The sequence below is a fragment of the Rhinatrema bivittatum genome, chromosome 9 (assembly GCF_901001135.1).
Source record: "Rhinatrema bivittatum chromosome 9, aRhiBiv1.1, whole genome shotgun sequence".
NCBI classification, from domain to species: Eukaryota; Metazoa; Chordata; class Amphibia; order Gymnophiona; family Rhinatrematidae; genus Rhinatrema; species Rhinatrema bivittatum.
Genome location: NC_042623.1, coordinates 171030521 through 171052363, shown reverse-complemented (window position 1 = coordinate 171052363; position 21843 = coordinate 171030521). Strand labels below are relative to the sequence as shown.

The following is a 21843-nucleotide window of genomic DNA, read 5'->3' as shown; positions in this document are numbered from 1 at the left end:
GTAGGACACCAGTTTCCAATGGGAACCAAGAAGAGCAAACATCCCACTTAGCAGTTCTCTGGATTTCTGTTCCACATTTACTTTATTCAGGGTTCTCATCTATAATGTTGGCTATTAAATATGATAATTATAGTGTTCTCTGTAGTGAGTCAGCTTCAAAGAATTAGGTTCAACAAACACATTCTCTCTGTGTAAAAGAAGGCTGGAGCTGGGAGCAGGCGGAGGTTGGGTTCCTCGTGGCGCAGTGTTAATTCTCGCAGTGGCTCTCTGTAACAGTGCAGGAACTGAGAGCAGACAGATGTGTCTTTGGTCTAGCAGTACCAAACTCAGCAAATTTTCTAGGCCCTTGGGGGGAAAAAAGACACCTGGATAACAGCTGGCACTGAGCTCGTCTTCAGAATCAGAAACAAGATGAGATTTTGCCGAAGGTTCCAAAGGTAAGAAAAATAAGTTAAAAATAGCAAATATTCTCATATTCAGACTTACTGTCTGAAAATCTTGCTGATTTGGATCTTACTTTCCACCTTGGCCAGAGAGTGTAACTAGTTGTACAAATTATTACTGCTTCTGTTCACAGTGTTCAGCACATAATATATCTAAGAGCTCCTCCTGAAGGGATGGGTTCAAGGTGCAGTGATTCTGCCATGAGAGGTTGTAGCTGGTCAAGAGAACCTGAGACTGGGTTTGTAAATCTATTTAAAAAACAGAGCAGGGCAAGCTGTGCACCCAATGGTTTTATTGTACAGAGAAAAACTGCAGCCTCAGCTATTAGGCATGTGCAGAATCAAAACTTTCTTTTGGTTGGTGCCTCTGTTTCGTAGGTTACAATCATTCATTCAGCAGTTTTTTATTTGTTTTATTTGTTCATTTATTTACCATTATAATCAATGGGGAAAGAATTGTAGCCTATTTTGGGCTCTCAGATTGGGATTTTCTAATCATTTCTAGCTAAAATGATGGGTAGACATTATCAGAAGGGGGAAGGCATGCCATCAAATCAAGATTATGTCAATGTGGCACCAAAAATGGCATGAAGAGCCTGAGGACACGTAATGGGGCAAAACACTACCAACAGTGACAGGACTTCAAGGTACCATCAGAGAAGCAAAGCAGCAGCAAGAGTAGCCAGAACATCCCAAGGCTCCAAAAACGGGGAACATTGGAGGGGAAGATAATAAATACTTTTACATTAATAAACAACAGTGGCTAAAAGCCCCCGAGGCTGTACAATAGGGGAAAAATGGAACCAAATACAGCATGAACAGTTTGAGTCACTATGAAGGGGGAAAAAAGCACAAATACAGGCAGAATTCTCCTCCCCCAAGGTAGTGACAAAGTGTTGGATCAATTAAAAGAGTAGCATAAAGATCCCAAAAAAATCATGAGAGGTGCAAAGCAATAACCCAATGCTCCAAATAAGGGCAAACGGGCACCTTCGAAGGGGGAAGTCAGAGGAAGTCCCTGGAGGAAGTCTAATGCCATTTACTTATGGATCATTACATGAAAGGGCTGTTCAAGTTTGAATTAGTCTTTCCTGGATACTAAGATGCCACTGGTTAGAAACACCAAATGCTCTTTAGCCAACAGCTGTTTAATATCCTGTAAATCAAGGAATCCAGGATTTGATTCTCTTCTGAACCAGTTTTTTGCAAATGCTGCCTCCATCATGGAGGAGTCATCATTGAGAAGCGCTGTCCTGGTTCTGGTGCTGCAATTCTGCAGCCCTCGCATTTTGCAGTGGTAAAATGTATCAAAGGCTAAATGATAGATGAGACCAATACTCATTAAGAATTGTAAGGGAAGGGAGTTTGAAGAAATATTCCAAGAGGATATGGAAATATTAAAGATGACTTGGTAAGCTACCATGGCTGGTGGCAGCAGCAGTGGCACTGGTAATTAAAAATAGAAATGGTAGGAACAGAGCATTAAGGGTAGCTAAAAAAACCTCTTAAGGAGTACCTCAGGGCTGAGGTGGTAGGAAGAATGGCATAAAAATTCCAAGGAACCAGAAGGGACAAGCAAAGCAAAGAGTATTAGGAGTGGTGCAGCAAACATGAAAAGCAATGGATGGTTAGGGAAAGTCCAAAAGTTGGCAAGTACTATAGATGTGCTTCGGCCGAACTTTTCGGTTCGGCCTTCGTTATCGGCCCACCGCGGGAAATTTTGTTTTCTCGTGGTTCGGGCCAATTTTTTTCGGCTGTCCCAAAGAAAAAAAAAACCCACCCCAACCCTTCAAATTCAAATACCTACAATCCCCCCACCCTCCCGACCCCCCCCCAAAAAACTTGCCTAAAATACCTGGTGGTCCAGCGGGAGTCCCAGGAGCGATCTCCCCCTCTCGGGCCATTGGCTGCCACTAATCAAAATGGCACCGGTGGTTCTTTGCCCTTACCATGTGACAGGGCTACTGGTGCCATTGGTCAGCCCTTGTCACATGGTAGGAGCAATGGATGGCCCGCACCATTTTTTAAGCTGGGTTGGGTGGGTTTGGGTTGGGTTTTTTTTATGTGCCCTTTCTTCCTCCCCCAAGAAACAAAATTTTGTGGGTTTTCTTATCGGTTCGTCAGGTCCCCGAACTGCAACGAAATAGGAAATATTGTCTTTATTTCCTATTTCATTGCAAATGAATGCACATCCCTAGCAAGTACCATAGGGGAAAGGGACTTGAAAAAAACTATAAAGATGGCCAAAGCAGAGGAGGAAGCACCCTAAGGTACCATGAATGGTTTCCCATTCAGGTCCCCTTCAGAGGAGTTTCTGACATGGGTCAGGAAAACCCCATTGAGGGATGTATTCTACATGGCAAGGATGATTCATCCAGCAGCTAACCAAGGGGCCTAAGCAAGACATGGGACTGGCTCTTCTCCTGGCAGCTTCAGCAACATGGAACATGCATGTTCCTCTGGATTCATAACTGCTGTCTCTTTACAGCATGGGACCTCTCTTTTCCACAACCCAAGACCTCCTTTTCATTCTCAGCTGTGCCAAAGTCTTTCCTTCCATCGGAAGGCAGAGTGTGTGCCACTGTCTACTGTATGACAACCTGCAGCAGTGAGGGGTGCATGTGCCATCTGAGGCAATGACTATCTAGTTGATCCTAAAGTAGCGAAAGCTTCTGTCAAAAAGTAAAGATTGAACCATACGCATGTTAAATACACATGTCCAATAGAGAAAAATTGTGAATAGCTCATTAATCAGCTAAGCTTTCATCTGTAACCTGGAAAACTGTGATAATTGTAAAGTGAATACATACCAATGAGTGCTGACCCCCTCTCCCCCAGGACATAATACAGGTAATCAAATAGCTCAAAAGTGTCAATACTCCCAAGAAATAGTGTGGTCAATTGTAATCAGAATAAAGCTGTTCAAACCTCCAAGGAATCACAAACAGCACAAAAGTATTAACACCCCCCCCTCCCCAAAACATAGAGTTGTCAATTGCAAAGAGCACAAAGGCCTAGACAAAATACAGAAAAGAGGTGGAGTAAGAGGAGAAACTTGTATTTTTTACATGTTTTTATTTTGGAGACAAAACACCACAGTATAACAAAGAAAGTGTTGCGTCCGTCGGTCACAGATGGCTGTGCCCACTCCTGCTTACCTTTCTTTCATCTACTCCGTGTCACTGGGGAAGAGTGGCGGCCAAGACGTCTCCATTCCGATGCTCTCGGCGTTCCCAGGCCGCATGGGCAATGGCAATGGCCATCTTGCCAGGTACCTCCTAGGCGTGCACGCACGCATGACTCCACCCTTTCAACAACGTCATGGCAGGAACCTTGGGGGTGTCCCCCTCGTATGACGTCAGAAGGCTTCAGCATTTAAGCTCATCAATTCAACAGCAATATGAGTTAGCAAGGTTTCCTGCTTCTCTGCCTCACGGCCAGACGCTGCTCTGGTTTCGCTATCTACTTGGCACTCACTCCTCGAGGGCTATACCTGCTACCGGCCTAGATAAGGACATTTTGGAATCATTGGGGTACCCGCTCCTCGGGGGACTCACTCTGTTCCTTCCTTCCTTTGTGGTCATCTCTTCTACGGAAGCCTCCAGGTATTTGCTTTCTCTGCTTGCCTTACCAGAACCAGAATACCGCTTCTTCGGTGACATCTGGGACTTCTGCTCCTCGGAGCTTCGCCCCGTTCCTACCTGCTCAACAGGGACTCACATCACCCCTTTGGACCTTCAGGGTACCCGCTCCTCGGGGGGTTCCCTTTGGTCCTATTTCACTGACTAGCGAAGGCTCACTCAACGCTGCATTTCACCTCAGTGAGTACTGCTGTTCCTACTATCTCTGCTTGCCTCCATAGCACTCCTCTCTCACCTCCGAGGTCTGCTCCCACTCCTTCGGTTGTCGGGGCTGTTGAGGCAACTCACAGTCATCAGAAAAATCTACAGCGCCAGATATTCCCTCTGGCAGGAACCTACAACTATAGCCTGAGCTTCCATCTTTTGCAGTATGATAACTACTGTGTCCATAGCTCTCTGAGTTGGCCTATCACTGCAAGTTCCCCACAGGGCTCCTCCCTGTGGGCATCACCATCTCTTGCATGACGAAGAGTCCACACTATCACCCAAAAGTATAACAGAAAGAAATAGGGTGGGAGAACAAGATTGGGATCCAAATAGCAAGCAACACAGAAGCACCAAAAATCTCAGGATGGCACATCATAGGCAGGGCATGTAACCAGACTGATAGCAAGATCTCTATATTGGTACATTTGGAACATGGCAAGAAGGTAGAATGGCAGAAAAATCCCTAAGCTGGTACATCAGCAGTATTGCAGTTAGGTATAGTATCAGCATGACCCTCAAGGTGGTACAGCAGAAGCATGGCAAATAGATATAGTAGTAGCAAGACCCCTAAGGGGTGTGACAGTTAAGCAGAGTGGAAGCAAGTCTCCTGAGGTGGTACATCTGGGTCATGTCAAGTATGAAGAGTAGCAGGAAGACTTTTAATTTGGTACATCAAGGGCATAGCAGCTAGGAAGAGTGACAGCATGGCCTCCAAGGTGCTTTCAGTCATCTTGGCATTTGCATGGAAATTCTGGGAAGCCCAGCAGATTGATTTTCAAAACTCAGAAACATTTCCATCGTCTTTCAACATCCTTGAATGATTAGGGCTCACAATTTCCCCTGCTATTGGGAAGACAAGTTCATTGGGAATGCTGGTTGGTGGGTAGAAAACAGTGCTGAGCCATGTTGGCTAGATCTGGCCAGACTGCGGACATTTGTGCCTAACATGTCAGTGCATCTGTGTCCATGTCCTCAATGAGATCTGTGAGATATCATGCCACAGAAATGTCTGCTGCCCTCTCCTTTGTTGAGATGAGCTGAGGGTAGGGATGTGCATTCTTTTGCAATACATTGGCAATCTGCAACATATATGTCCCTATTCGTTGTATTCATGGGTTCGTGAAGAATACAACATATTTATTTATTTTATTTATTTAACATTTTTTATATACCGAGGTTCTGGTAACAATGTTACCAATCACTCCGGTTTACATATAACTTAAGGGATGACATAACACAAGTGTCTTACATATAACAAGGAAAAGCAGAACTGGGAGAATAATTAAATAAATTAACTTAAATTGCTTAAAGCATTAGGAGAAACAACATTTAACTTAATGAAATCTAGCATACTAGCGATTCGGAACGGTAGAGTGACAAGTAGTCAGTCTTGGGCAGGAGGAGATTGTATTTGTTCAGGGGATATTGGGTATCATATTATCACATATCATATTAGTTTCATTCTTTTGGCTCGCAGTGATGTCTTAGCGGCCATTTGAAATAAGAGATAGCAAAAACCAGCCTTTTCCTGTGAGTCATAAGTGACCTCACAGCCCTGTCACAGAGTGGGTCAGACAAGGCTTGAGGAGAGAGAAGGAAGAAAGGTGAGGCACAGAAGTTGAAGCCATCTGAGACCGATGGACGCAACAGTGTGCACACATAGGGGTAGATTTTCAAAAACCGCGAATAGGCGTACTTTTGTTGGCACTCCAGGCGCAAACAAAAGTACGCTGGATTTCAGTAGATACGCGCGTAGCCGCGCGTATCCGCTGAAATCCGGGATCGGCGCGTGCAAGGCTATCGATTTCGTATAGCCGGCGCGCGCCGAGCCGCGCAGCCTACCCCCGTTCCCTCCGAGGCCGCTCCGAAATCGGAGCGGCCTCGGAGAGAACTTTCTTTTGCCCTCCCCTCACCTTCCCCTCCCTTCCCCTACCTAACCCACCCGCCCGGCCCTGTCTAAACCCCCCCCTTACCTTTTTTGGGGGATTTACACCTCCCGGAGGGAGAAGTAAATCCCCGCGCGCCAGCAGGCCGCTAGCGTGCCGGGACGTGACCTGGGGGCGGGTGCGGAGGGCGCGGCCACGCCCCTGGGCCGCCCCGGGCCGTAGCCATGCCCCCGGGCCCACCCCCGGAACGCTCCCGACACGCCCCGAAAATGCCGCGCGGTTCGGGCCCGCCCCCCGACACGCCCCCTCCGAAAACCCCGGGACTTACGCGAGTCCCGGGGCTCTGCGCACGCTGGTAGGCCTATGTAAAATAGGCTTACCGGCGCGCAGGGCCCTGCTCGCCTAAATCCGCCCGGATTTGGGCGGATTTAGGCGAGCAGGGCTCTTAAAATCCGCCCCATACAGCGGTCCCAGTTTTAGTGTACATCCAGGGACAGACTCGTGGGCCTGGGGGCACTTTTGCACGCTCATTTATATTGGGAGAGCAGTGTTCTCTGAAGCCAAATCCCCAGTGGGCCTCTTTTGTAGTTACAAGCTTGGTGTGTGCATACTGCGGTCCCAAATTTAGTGTACATCCAGGCACAGCCTCGTGGGCCTAGGGTCCATTTTGTAGACTCACGTATATTGGGAAAGTAGTGCTCTCTGAAGCCAAATCTCCAGTGGGCCTCTTTTGGAAATAATTATTTTAATTGAAATCCCTAGTAGGCAGGGGCATTAAATCCATAATGTCAGGGAAAGCTAGATGTGGTTGAGTGATTGGGAATGGCACAGGTGGCACTTCAAAAGGCAGTGCCAGTTCCCTATTAAAGTTAAAAAGGGACTTGTTCCAATCTAAAATCTCTGGAGGGGCAGGCAGTTCCATCCGTAAAAAAACAAAATTTAAAGATGATGCATCGCCATCATCTGTTTCTGACCCTGTAGTTTTGGAGGTGAGGGAAGGGAAGGCTGAATCATGCCAGACAAAATGGCGACACCCAAAAGCAGCAGTGTGACAGCAGACTCAACTTAGCATTGACAATGTAGCGCAGGCACTGTTTGTTTAAGATTACGATGAAGAATCATCTTCTGTGGGATTCTCATTATCAGAAATGGAAGACGTAATAGCTGAAGAAGGTTTAGGAGGATTAGTTAGTCCTGTCTTAGCCTCCACTTCAGTGCAACAGGGGAGAGATGAAACTTATGATGATGATGAGGAAGAGTAGTCAGTGCAGGCACAGAGTGTGACTGATGCCCCTGACATTGCTTCTCAGTGTGCACTCAATACCTCAGATCCAGTGCCAGCATCCACCCCGAAGGCTATAGAGAAGGGATTATGAAAGAAATCTGCGATCTAGAGCCACCTGTGGCAGGGCTATTAGCAGAGGCAAGCAAATGGGACATCTATCTAATTTTGGCATGACGCACCATATGAAGAGGCAACACCCAACAACAGTACTGCCATCTGGGGATGGTGACAGTACCAGTCAGGGGACCCCTTTTTCCAGGCAGCGTAAAGTGGTTGATAAGGAGCAGAGTCACTCCACACCCTCAGCCCCTTCTAAAAGTCAGGTGGCAGGCCAGCAGCCCCCTGCCGTGTGGCAGAAGCAACAACCCACCATGGAGGAAATTAGAGATGAGCTTCGTTTTTCTGGCTCGGGTCGGGTTTCGGTCCGGGCGCTTCATGGGTAAACACGTTTCCCATGGATCGTTTTTTGCCAAAAAGGAAACTGGAACCTGAACCCGAAACCGGAAAAATGAATAAAAAGAAACCACGAATCGGGAAAAAAACCACGAATCGGGAAAAAAACCCATCCAAACCCTTAAATTTTACTTTCTTACACTCCCCCCCCCACATCCCAATCCCTCCCCAAGACTTAGTAAAAGTCCCTGGTAGTCCAGCGGCCTTATGTCCCAAGGGCTTGACCTCTAATGCTGTGGCTGTCCATCCAGGCTTTACGACTCTGCAAGGGTTTGACCTCTAATGCTGTGCCTGTCCGTCCAGGCCTTATGTCCCTAAAAGAGCTTGACCTCTATCCTCGATTGCTGTGCCTGTCCATCCAGGCCTTATGTCCCTTCAAGGGCTTGACCTCTAATTATGGGCCTGTCCATCCATGCCTTATGTCCCTAAAAGGGCTTGACCTCTATACTCGATTGCTGTGCCTGTCCATCCAGGCCTTATGTTCCTACAAGGGCTTGACCTCTAATTCTGTGCCTGTCCGTCAAGGCCTTATGTCCCTAAAAGGGCTTGACTTCTAATGTTGTGCCTGTCCGTCCAGACCTTATTTCCCTAAAAGGGCTTGACCTCTAATGCTGTTTTCTCCGTCCAGGCCTTAAGTCCCTAAAAGGGCTTGACCTCTAATGCTGTGCCTCTCCATCAAGGCCTTGTCCCTAAAAGGGCTTGACCTCTATCCTCGAGTGCTGTACCTGTCCGTCCAGGCCTTATGTCCCAAGGGCTTGACCTATAATGCTATGCCTGTCAATTCAGGCTTTACGACTCTATAAGGATTTGACCTCTAATGCTGTGCCTGTCTGTCCAGGCCTTATGTCCCTACAAGGGATTGACCTCTAATTCTGTGTCTGTCCATCAAGGCCTTAAGTCCCTAAAAGGGCTTGACTTCTAATGTTGTGCCTGTCCGTCCAGGCCTTATTTCCATAAAAGGGCTTGACCTCTAATGCTGTGCCTGTCCGTCCAGGCCTTATGTCCCTAAAAGGGCTTGACCTCTAATGCTGTGCCTGTCCGTCCAGGCCTTATGTCCCTAAAAGGGCTTGACATCTAACGCTGCACCTCGTCGTCCACATTTGGAATGTAAGATCATAAAAAGCTGACTTAAGATGTTTGGAGCTTGCATATTTCATATGCTCAATAGTTTTCCTGACCTGTCCAGCCCTGACCTTTATAATATGGGCCATGTTCCCAAAATCTTTCTTAGGTGCCAACAGTAATGTTTCTAGTACTATAGAAAACTGGTGGTAGTTGCACTCTAGTTCATCCTCTGTCTTCCCATAGTTTACAGAGGCACTGTGTAAACTACAAAGTCAACATAGGTTGATATTGTAGATTTGGGCGGGAGATGACGTCAGCGCTTCTTTTGGTCCTAACGGCTGAACCTTCATTGCACAGGGAACCCTCAGTCTCTGGCAATTCAAAATACTAATCCTTCACAGCATGGATCCTTAGTTAACACAAACACGCTTTGAAGGCTCGTGCTCCACTCTAGGGGCCATCCTATTCTGGGGAACCCTTTCCTGCTCAAAGGAAAGGGAACTCTCCCCGGGGTAGCTGGCCAGCCTATCTCTTAGTACCTGTTGACCAATGTTGAACCGCTGTTCACATGGCACCCTGCTCCACATCGTCACGCTTTGAAGGCTAGTGCTCCACTCTAGGGGCCAACCCATTCTGAGGAGACCTTTCCTGCTCAAAGGAAAGGGAACTCTCCCCGGGGTAGATGGCCAGCCTATCTTAGTACCTGCTGACTTATGTTAAACCGCTGTTCACATGGCACCCTCCTCCGCCTCAGCCTTGAAAATTCTCGTTTGTATATCTGCTAACTCCACCAGATTTTAAAGACCAGCAAGAGCTCACTAGATGCCAATGGAAACACCCCACTCTAGGGGCGAACCCATTCTAGGGAGCCCTTTCCTGTGCAAAGGAAAGGGAACTCTCTCCTGGGCCAGCCTGTCTTGCCCCTATAAAAACCACAGGGACCTGACTACCTCAGCTCTGCCAGCCTGTCTTGCCCCTATAAAAACCACAGGGACCAGACTACCTCTGCTCTGCCAGCCTGCCTTGCCCCTATCAGCTTTCTGCCATTCTGCCTTGCTGCCATACACCAGATGACTCACTCAATTCCTTGTGGTGTTCTTGCCACTATCATGGTTCCTCGGTGTGTTGGTGCTAGTCTTTCTACTTGCTATGTTCCCCCTTCATTGTACTGTAGGATGTTGATGCCACTTGTCTTCCCGCTTTGCCTGTCGTGCTGCCTTTGAGGGTTCATTCATCTGTTATCGGTGCTCTCTTTTGAAGCTGTGGTGTGTTTTTTACACTCTCGCTGCTGTTTTGCACCTCTGTTTAAGCACTCTTGCCACTCCTTGTACCCCTTTGCCCCTTTAAAGTGCCTTAAGTTATTCATGCCACTTTGGTGCCACTTTGCCACAGTCTAAGTACCTTGGAGCTCTTTTCTCATTCTGATGATTGCTCCCCAGAAGCTTAATCAGAATTGATAAGAAAACTCCAATTCTGCAGCCAAAAATAGGTTGCAAATACTTCCCCCATTGACTTTAATGGGAAATCGGAAAACAAATAAAATTAATCAACGAATTGGTTCTCCCCCCATGAAACGAATGCAACAGATTTGGGTCCCAATGAAACAAATACCGAATCAAAACACATTTTTTCCTTCTGCACATCCCTAGCTGAGGGTCTCTTTTGTCAGCTGCTTTAGCTATGGCCTGTGTCGAGAAATGGGTCTGTGCAGGCAAATTGGCATTGACATATTGAGATGGGGAAGAGAATAGTAGCTGACAAAATGCTGCTCCTACTTGCATTAATCTCTTGGGTGGCAACTCTTTCCTGTCCTACATTCCCACTGTGGCTCTACTTCTGGCACTCCTATTCACTTACTCTATCTGCCAGTACTCCTGGAGAATGAGACTTTCACCTGTGAATTACAAAGAATGTCAAGCATGTAGGTATTTATGAATTGTTTCATGTCAGATGGTTTGTCTCACTTGCACCTGCTGCTGCAAGCAGTCTACAAAAGACAACACCACTGATTCTATTCCCTCTTGTTTATGGAAACCTTTTAACTTTTACTCTAGAATGTTTACTATAGGGATCAATCTGCCCAGGGTGGTACTTCTGGAACTCAGACCTTCTGTGGCATCCTTGAATGACTTCAGGAATAGGATTCTGCTGCCTCATCACTACCCAATCATGATGCCCCAGGAGGCAATACATACCTATCTTTGTTTCAAGAGACAGATCATGAAATGGTGACTGCTGTCCCACAAATATTTGTAGCTTCAGATAGGTGGAATTTCCGTGAGTGCCAACATCTTGAATCAGAAGCTTATGAGGCATCCCAAGTTCTTCCTGAATCTCAGGGAAAAGTCACTCACCCTTCATGCTTAAATGGAAATGCCCTGCTATTTACCTGTACCTCTCTATCATGTCCTTCAAGAATAGATTCCTGTGGTCTTTGGGCCCCAGCCCGAAGGCATCTCTCACTGCCTGGTGCAGCAAGTGGGCAAAATAATGGATCCTCCAAAAGCCCCCATCTTCTATTTCCCTTATTATATTTTTCTCACTGCCTGCCTGAAGACTCCTTCCTCTCCAGTCTAGCTCCTGTTCCCCCAGCATCTTGCATGAGGTATGAGAGTTAACCATCACCTGTATGTACAGCACATCCTACCTGTGCCCTGATGCTTAGTCCCCACTATTCCTCCTGCCTGCCCCTGTCTCATCCAAGTTCCACCAGTGTGCCATCACTTAAAAGTAATCAACAAACCAACAATTCTGCACCTGTGGCTCAAATGTTGTTATCTTATATTGTATGGAGGATATGGATGACCATCATACGTGTCTTATCATTGGCTCATAATTGAAACCTATAATGACACTAAGACCTGGTATGTAGTGCGACAGGCTATGAATGTTCAATGAAGCCTTAAAGCACAATACCCAGTTTAATCATTTGGTCATTCCTCTCCACAAGGTTTTTTTATAGGCTCAAGATCACTTGGCTGTATGAGGTATAAGATAGTGCACAAATCAAATTATAAGGTGCACTTATCTGGGTCCTGAAGTTGATCCTCCAACTCTGCAGGGTTTCGGAGTGTGCAACAGTCCTTCGTCAGGGAGCTTCAGGATATCTTGAGTGAATGGCTTAAGCTTTCATTAGCCTATATTATATAAAAGAGAAAATCAGAGCCTGTAAAAGCTTCACAAGGTTAGCGATTAAATTATGGCTGGAGATCGGTAGGACACTCACTAACTGTTGGAAAAATTGGTTGACGAGGCTCGTGAGTAGTTATATTTGTTAAACACAACACAACTTAGAGCAGCAGCAGCATATAAAGTATGCAACAAGCTAACAAAAGACTTTTCAAAATGAACTTGTAACAATCACTGAGAAGGCGATACCTGTTTGATGAGGACTCACTAAGAGTCTCTTACGTGCCTTTGGCAGCATGAATGTACGCTGTATCTGTCTTTGCCGCGTCAAAGACGATCGGACCACTGTCGGGACGCTGATTTAAAGGGGATTCCATCAAGTGAAGCCGGAGCTTCAGGAAATGACGTTTGGATTCCTAATTTGGCTAGCTCAAAAAAAAACCTTGTGGAGAGGAATGACCAAATGATTAAACTGGGTATTGTGCTTTAAGGCTTCATTGAACATTCATAGCCTGTCGCACTACACATACCAGGTCTTAGTGTCATTATAGGTTTCAATTATGAGCCATACCAGGTCTTAGTGTCATTATAGGTTTCAATTATGAGCCAATGATAAGACACGTATGATGGTCATCCATATCCTCCATACAATATAAGATAACAACATTTGAGCCACAGGTGCAGAATTGTTGGTTTGTTGATTATTTCAAAGTTTCTGCTCCTTACAGGGGTTTATAAATTCTTGTTTGACATCACTTAAAAGTAAGCATATGTAGCATTCGTGTTGCTCCAGATGTTGCTGGTGAAATGTATGGTCCTCCTCTCTGCCTTAGCTAGCTATGCCTGCATGAAACTATGGTGCTGGTTGTACAGAGTGGGGTTAACCTGCCTACTAATTGTAGTCTTGGTGGGCACTTTGTTACTGGGGGCTGACATATGCAGCAGACAGATAAAACTGATGTTCTCTTCTACCTGCAAGGACTCATCATCCAGGGCAATCATTTCCCTAATGCATGTCATTACTACTTTTGATGCTGCAGGCTCTTGCCCTGGGACAGAACACCACTCCATTTTCTCTATGGTGGGTTGCAACTGCAGATGCATGGCAGGATGCTGCTAGTCCGCCACCTGACTGGTTGAAGGGGCCGTGGGATTAGCTTGGGGAAAAGCTTCCCCTTTTCAACCCTTTTCTAGAGATGTGAATCGTGTCCTCGATCGTCTTAACGATCGATTTAGGCTGGGAGGGGGAGGGAATCGTATTGTCGCCGTTTGGGTGTTTAGAGTATCGTGAAAATCGTTAAAATCGTGAACCGGCACACTAAAACCCCCTAAAACCCACCCCCGACCCTTTAAATTAAATCCCCCACCCTCCCGAATGCCTTAAATTACCCTGGGGTCCAGCGGCGGTCCGTAGCTAAATCGAGGGAAGGGGGAGGGCAGGAAAACCGGCACACTAAAACCCCCTAAAACCCACCCCCGACCCTTTAAATTAAATCCCCCACCCTCCCGAACCCCCCCAAATGCCTTAAATTACCCTGGGGTCCAGCGGCGGTCCGTAGCTAAATCGGGGGAAGGGGGAGGGCAGGAAAACCGGCACACTAAAACCCCCTAAAACCCACCCCCGACCCTTTAAATTAAATCCCCCACCCTCCCGAACCCCCCCAAATGCCTTAAATTACCCTGGGGTCCAGCGGCGGTCCGTAGCTAAATCGGGGGAAGGGGGAGGGCAGGAAAACCGGCACACTAAAACCCCCTAAAACCCACCCCCGACCCTTTAAATTAAATCCCCCCATCCTCCCGAACCCCCCCCAAATGCCTTAAATTACCCTGGGGTCCAGCGGCGGTCCGAAACGGTCTCCTGCTATTGAATCGCGTTGTCTTCAGCCGATGCCATTTTGCAAAATGGCCGCCGCAAAATGGCGGCGGCCATAGACCAACACGATTCGACTGCAAGAGGTCGTTCCGGACCCCCGCTGGACTTTTGGCAAGTCTTGTGGGGGTCAGGAGGCCCCCCCAAGCTGGCCAAAAGTCCCTGGGGGTCCAGCGGGGGTCTGGGAGCGATCTCCTTCCGCAAATCGTTTTCCGTACGGAAAATGGCGCCGGCAGGAGATCGAGTGCAGGAGGTCCGGAACCCTCGCTGAACGACTTCCTGCAGTCGATCTCCTGCCGGCGCCATTTTCCGTACGGAAAACGATTTGCGGCAGGAGATCGCTCCCAGACCCCCGCTGGACCCCCAGGGACTTTTGGCCAGCTTGGGGGGGCCTCCTGACCCCCACAAGACTTGCCAAAAGTCCAGCGGGGGTCCGGAACGACCTCTTGCAGTCGAATCGTGTTGGTCTATGGCCGCCGCCATTTTGCGGCGGCCATTTTGCAAAATGGCGCCGGCTGAATACAACGCGATTCAATAGCAGGAGACCGTTTTGGACCGCCGCTGGACCCCAGGGTAATTTAAGGCATTTGGGGGGGTTCGGGAGGGTGGGGGGATTTAATTTAAAGGGTCGGGGGTGGGTTTTAGGGGGTTTTAGTGTGCCGGTTTTCCTGCCCTCCCCCTTCCCCCGATTTAGCTATGGACCGCCGCTGGACCCCAGGGTAATTTAAGGCATTTGGGGGGGTTCGGGAGGGTGGGGTATTTAATTTAAAGGGTCGGGGTGGGTTTTAGGGGGTTTTAGTGTGCCGGTTTTCCTGCCCTCCCCCTTCCCCCGATTTAGCTACGGACCGCCGCTGGACCCCAGGGTAATTTAAGGCATTCGGGAGGGTGGGGGATTTAATTTAAAGGGTAGGGGGTGGGTTTTAGGGGGTTTTAGTGTGCTGGTTTTCCTGCCCTCCCCCTTCCCCCGATTTACAATTTTTTGACGATAAATCGGGGGAATTGGTATTGTATCGTGGCCCTAACGATTTTTGATGATTTAAAATATATTGGACGATATTTTAAATCGTCAAAAAACGATTCACATCCCTACCCTTTTCCTCTTGCTTTTAATTGCAGTGGCAGAATGTGTTCCAGGCTAGTACTACTATCCTCCCTTGATGCCAATGCCTCTGAAGCACTTACTACAATGAGTGAATCATCAGAACAGGAAAAGAGCTCCAAGGTACTTAGACTGTGGCACCAAAGTGGCATGAATAGCCTAAGGCACCATAAAGGGGCAAAATTGTACCAGGAGTGGCAAGAGTGCTTTAACAGAGGTGCAAAGCAGCAGCGAGAGTGTACAAAACACCCCACAGCTTCAAAAGAGAGCACCAATAACAATTGCATGAACCCTCAAAGGCAGCATGAGAGGCAAAGTGGCAAGACAAGTGGCATCAACATCCTACAGCACAATGAAGGGGAAACATAGCAAGCAGAAAGGGTGTCAAAAAAACCACAAGGCACCAATAAAGGGACAAAGCAGCAGAAAGACTAGCATCAACACACCAAGGAGCCATGATAGTGGCAAGAACACCACAAGGAGTAGAGTCGTCTGGTGTATGGCAGCAAGGCAGAGTGGCAGAAATTTGATAGGGGCAAGACAGGCTGGCGGAGCGGAGGCAGTCAGGTCCCTGAGGTGTTGATAGGAGCAAGACAGGCTCGCAGAGTAGAGGTAGTCTTGTCCCTGTGGCTTTGATAGGGGCAAGACAGGCAGACACAGTGGAGGTAGTCAGGTCACTGTGGTGTTGATAGGGGCAAGACAGGCTTGCAGAGTGGAGGTAGTCTAGTTGCTGTGGCGTTGATAAGAGCAAGTCAGGTAGACACAGTGGAGATAATCTAGTCCCTGTGGTGTTGATAAGGGCAAGACAGGCTGGCAAAGTAGAGGTAGTCGGGTCGCTGTGATGTTGATAGGGGCAAGACAGGCTGGCAGAGAGGAGGTAGTCAGGTCACTGTGGAGTTGATAGGGGCAAGACAGGCTGGCAGAGTGGAAGAAAAGGTGGCGGTTCCGTTGGCGTCTAGTGAGCTCTCGCTGGTCTTTGAAAATCTGGGGGAAATAACAGATATACAAACGAGAACTTTGAAGGCCGAAGTGGAGAAGGGTTCCATTGAACAGCAGTTCAACATGGGTCAGCGGGTACTAACAGATAGGCGAGCCATGGTGTGAGTTCCCTTTCCTTTGTGTAGGACAGGGCTCCCTAGAATGGGTTCGCCCCGACAGTGGGGCACGAGCCTTGGAAAGTGTGACAGTTCCTTTGGCATATAGTGACCTCCCGCTGGTCTTTGAAAATCTTGGGGAAATAGCAGATATACAAATGAGAACTTTGAAGGCCGATGTGGAGAAGGGTTCCATGTGAACAGCAGTTCAACATGGGTCAGCGGGTACTAACAGATAGGCGAGCCATGGGTCAGGCCCTTGTAGTGATGTAAGGACAGGACAGACAGCACAGCGGTTGAGGTCAGACCCTTGTGTTGACGTAAGGGCTGGACAGACTGGCACAGCAGTTGAGGTCAGGCCCTTGTAGTGAGTTAAGGGCAGGACAGACAGGCAGAGCAGTTGAGGTTAGGACCTTGTAGTGAGTTAAGGGCAGGACAGGCAGCACAGCAGTTGAGGTCAGGCCCTTGTAGTGACTTAAGGGCAGGACAGACAAGCACAGAGGTTGAGGTCAGTCCCTTGTGTTGACAGAAGGGCTGGACAGACAGGTACAGCGGTTGAGGTCAGGCCCTTGTAGTGACTTAAGGGTAGGACAGACAGGCACAGCGGTTGAGGACATGCCCTTATAGTGACATAAAGGCTGGACAGACAGGCACAGCGGTTGAGGTCAGACCCTTGTATTGATGTAAGGGCAGGACAGACAGGCACAGCGGTTGAGGTCAGGCCTTTATATTGAAGTAAGGGCTGGACAGGCAGGCACAGCGTTTGAGGTCAGACCCTTGTATTGATGTAAGGGCTGGACAGACAGGCACAGTGGTTGAAGTCAGGCTCTTGTAGTGACTTAAGGGCAGGACAGACAGGCACAGTGGTTGAAGTCAGGCCTTTATATTGAAGTAAGGGCTGGACAGGCAGGCACAGCATTTGAGGTCAGTCCCTTATAATGACATAAGGGCTGGACAGACAGGCACAGCGGTTGAGGTCAGACCCTTGTATTGATGTAAGGGCTGGACAGACAAGCACAGCGGTTGAGGTCAGGCCTTTATATTGAACTAAGGGCAGGACAGGCAGGCACAGCGTTTGAGGTCAGTCCCTTATAATGACATAAGAACTGGACAGACATGCACAGCGGTTGAGGTCAGGCCCTTGTATTGATGTAAGGGCTGGACAGAAGGGCACAGCAGTTGAGGTCAGGGCTTTGTATTGACTTAAGGGCTGGACAGACAGGCACAGCGTTTGAGGCAAGGTCATTGTAGTGATATTAGGGCAGGAAAGACAGGCACAGGGGTTGAGGTCAGTCCCTTGTGTTGACGTAAGGGCTGGACAGACAGGTACAGCGGTTGAGGTCAGGCTCTTGTAGTGACAGAAAGGCTGGACAGACAGGCACAGCGATTGAGGTCAGGCCCTTGTATTGATGTAAGGGCTGGACAGACAGGCACAGCGGTTGAGGTCAGGCCTTTATATTGAACTAAGGGCAGGACAGGCAGGCACAGCGTTTGAGGTCAGTCCCTTATAATGACATAAGAACTGGACAGACAGGCACAGTGGTTGAGGTCAGGCCCTTGTCTTGATGTAAGGGCTGGACAGACAGGCACAGTGGTTGAGGTCAGGCCCTTGTAGTGACTTAAGGGCAGGACAGACAGGCACAGAGGTTGAGGTCAGGCACTTGTAGTGACATAAGGGCAAGACAGACAGGCACAGCGGTTGAGGTCAGGCCTTTATATTGAAGTAAGGCCTGGACAGGCAGGCACAGACAGGCACAGAGGTTGAGGTCAGGCCCTTGTAGTGATGTAAGGTCGGGACAGACAGGCACAGCAGTTGAGGTCAGGCCCTTGTAGTGATGTAAGGGCAGGACAGACAGGCACAGCGGTTGAGGTCAGACCCTTGTAGTGACATAAGGGCAGGACAGACAGGCACAGCGGTTGAGGTCAGGTCTTTATATTGACCTAAGGGCTGGACAGGCAGGCACAGCAGTTGACTTCAGTCCCTTGTATTGATGTAAGGGCTGGACAGACAGGCAAAGCGGATGAGGTCAGGCCCTTGTAGTGACTTAAGGGCAGGACAGACAGCACAGCGGTTAAAGTCAGGCCTTTGAAGTGACTTAAGGGCTGGACAGACAGGCACAGCGGTTGAGATCAGGTACATGTGCTGATATTATCTGGAGCATATAAGGCAGTTGGAGCTGCTGCAAGGCTTTAAATTGCTTTTATTCATCTTGCCATTCACAGGGAAAATCTGGAAACCCAAACAAAGGCATGTTTATTTTCAAAAACAGTAGCATTTCCATCAACTCTGGTGCCAGCCTTGAGCGATGAGGGCTCATGATATCCCCTATCGTTGAAAATGCACATTCAGTAGGAACACTGGATGGTGGACAGGACAGATATCGCTGAACCACTTTGGCTAGGTGTGGCCAGACAGTAGACTTGTGTGCCCAATATACCAGTGGATCTGTTTCCATGTCCTCAGCGGGCTCTCTGAAATACCGTGTCACTGACATTTGTGCTGGTGTCTCATTTGCTTGGGTGGGCTGAGAGTCCTTCTTTCCAGTTGCTTTTGCTCTAACCTGTGCCAGAAGACATGATTTTTTTAAGGGCAACATGGCTTTGGCGTACTGAAGTGGAGGTGGAAGTACTAGCTGTCGCTGACAGAGTGCTGCTCCAGCTTGGGCTTGCACTACTCTCTGAAGTGCCCGCTGTTTCCTCTTCTGCTTCATGCCTAATCTGTCTCTGCCTATGCTGCTCCTAGGGATGTGAATCGTTTTTTGACGATTTAAAATATCGTCCGATATATTTTAAATCGTCAAAAATCGTTAGAGCCGCAATACAATAACAATTCCCCCGATTTATCGTTAAAAAATCGTAAATCGGGGGAAGGGGGAGGGCGGGAAAACCGGCACACTAAAACAACCCTAAAACCCACCCCAACCCTTTAAAATAAATCCCCCACCCTCCCGAATCCCCCCCCAAAATGCCTTAAATTACCTGGGGTCCAGAGGAAGGGTCCCGGTGTGATCTTTTACTCTCGGTCCTCCGTGCGTTGTAGAAATGGCGCCGGCGCTACCTTTGACCTGTCATATACAGGTCAAAGGTAGCGCTGGCGCCATTTTGTTTTTTTGTCCCCCGACTTCAGGAGCGTAGGAGATCGCTCCCGGACCCCTGCTGGACCCCCAGGGACTTTTGGCCAGCTTGGGGGGGCCTCCTGACCCCCACAAGACTTGCCAAAAGTCCAGCGGGGGTCTGGAATGATCTCCTACCGCGAATCGTTTTTCGACTGCAGGAGGTCGTTCCGGACCCCCACTGGACCCCCAGGGACTTTTGGCCAGCTTGAGGGGGCCTCCTGACCCCCACAAGACTTACCGAAAGTCCAGCGGGGGTCCGGAACGACCTCCTGCAGTCGAATCGTGTTGCCGTACGGCCGGCGCCATTTTGCGCAAAATGGCGCAAAATGGTTTTGCGCAAAATGGCGCTGGCCATACGGCAACACGATTCGACTGCAGGAGGTCGTTCCGGACCCCCGCTGAACTTTTGGCAAGTCTTGTGGGGGTCAGGAGGCCCCCCCAAGCTGGCCAAAAGTCCCTGGGGGTCCAGCGGGGGTCCGGAACGACCTCCTGCAGTCGAATCGTTTTTCCGCACGGAAAAACGATTCACGGTAGGAGACCTCCTGCAGTCGAATCGTTTTTCCGCACGGAAAAATGATTCATGGTAGGAGATCGCTCCCGGACACCCGCTGGACTTTTGGCAAGTCTTGTGGGGGTCAGGAGGCCCCCCCAAGCTGGCCAAAATCCCTGGGGATCCAGCGGGGGTCCGGGAGCGATCTGCTATGCTCCTGACTTCGGGGGACAAAAAAACAAAATGGCGCTGGCGCTACCTTTGACCTGTCATATGACAGGTCAAAGGTAGCGCCGGCGCCATTTCTACACGGAGGTCCGAGAGTAAAAGATCACACCGGGACCCTTCCTCTGGACCCCAGGTAATTTAAGGCATTTTGGGGGGGTTCGGGAGGGTGGGGGATTTATTTTAAAGGGTCGGGGTGGGTTTTAGGGTTGTTTTAGTGTGCCGGTTCTCCCGCCCTCCCCCTTCCCCTCCCCCCCCCCACTGGACCCCAGGTAATTTAAGGCATTTTGGGGGGGTTCGGGAGGGTGGGGGATTTATTTTAAAGGATCGGGGTGGGTTTTAGGGATGTTTTAGTGTGCCGGTTTTCGATTTACATGATTTACACGATTTACACGATATTTAAAAAACCCAAACTGCGACGATCCGATTCCCTCCCCCTCCCAGCCGAAATCGATCGTTAAGACGATCGATCACACGATTCACATCTCTACTTCTCAGACATTTCCTAACAGCATGTTCTTCACAAATGTGAGACAATCAGACTGTAGGGCGAGTTTCCCTTTCACACGGGGATCACAGACTGTGGTGGGTATGTATGTGTTGTGTTTTGATAAAGGTCCTAATCTCTCTTGCACCTGCTTCTGCAAAAAGTCCGGACAACGCAGCATCTCTGCTGTCATTCCCTCTTCCTGTTTAAAGCCCTCCAAAGTTTCCTCCAGTATATTAACTATAGGGATAACATCAGCCAATGTGACACTTCTGGAACTCAGCTCCTCCGTGGCATCCTTGAAAGGCTGCAGGATTTTTACCAGCTGACTCATGACTAACCAATCATGATGCCCTAGGGAATTCTTCACACCTATGTCCATTTCCACAGAAAGTTCATGAAGGGGTGTCTGCTGCTCCACTGACCTCTGCAGCATCATATAGGAGGAATTCCACCGGGTGGCAGTGTCTTGAATGAGACGCTTGTGAGGCGTCCCCAAATCAGTCTGCTTTTGTTGGAGAACCTGCCCTGCCTTCACACTTCTGCGGAAGAACCCTGCTATGTTCCTGCACTTCTGTATTAAAGTATGCAGGTATTCATTCTCTTGGTGCTTGGACTCCAACCCCAGAGCTGACTTTACTACCAGGTGCAGAGTATGTGCAAAACATCAGATGTTCTGAAAGCCCTCTTCAGATATTGCCTTTACCATGTTTGCACCATTGTCGGTGACAAAGAACCCTGCCTGAAGATTCTTGTCTCTCTGGTCTAGCTGCCAGCATCTGTCCGATGCACGCTAGAATATTGGTTGAGGTATGGGCCTCGTCTGTCAGGTGGGTGTGCAGTAAAGCCCACCTGCACCCTGAAACTTGTTCAGTAATAGAGCAGCTGCCTGCCCCTGCCTCAGTCAAGTCCCACCAGTGTGCTGTCAGGAGAGGTAAGGGTGTGAAGCATTCATGGCGGTCCAGATATCACAGGTGAAATGCACACTCCACTCTGCTTTAGCTAGCAGTGCTTGGATGCGACTGTGACACTGGTTTTACAGGCTGGGGATGACCTTTCTGCAAAATGTGGTTATGGAGGGGGACTTTGTAATTTGGAGCTAAGATCTGCAGCAAACACTTGAAACCCACATTCTCCACCACCTGCAAGGGCTGGTCATCAAGGGCAATCATTTCCCCGATCCTCCTGGTTACAACTTTTGAGGCTGCCTGCCTCCTTCCCCGGGATAGCACTACCAAACACCACCCCATTTCCTCCATGGTGGGTTGTCACTTCTGATGCATGGCAGGGGGCTGCTGGCCTGCCACCTGACTGCTAGAAGGGGCTGAGGGCATGGGATGACTCTGTTCCTTT

The 21843-nt window shown here is 48.8% G+C and overlaps 1 protein-coding gene across 1 annotated transcript in view; it reads left to right on the top strand.

Moving 5' to 3' along the window:
• The first annotated feature begins 225 nt into the window (after positions 1–225).
• LOC115099410 (galactose-3-O-sulfotransferase 2-like) overlaps positions 226–21843 on the top strand; it is an 88949-nt gene continuing 67331 nt past the window's right edge. The window contains 1 exon segment of the mRNA XM_029617040.1: positions 226–437. Within this exon segment, the coding sequence (XP_029472900.1) occupies positions 412–437 (26 nt within the window). The 5' untranslated portion in view covers positions 226–411.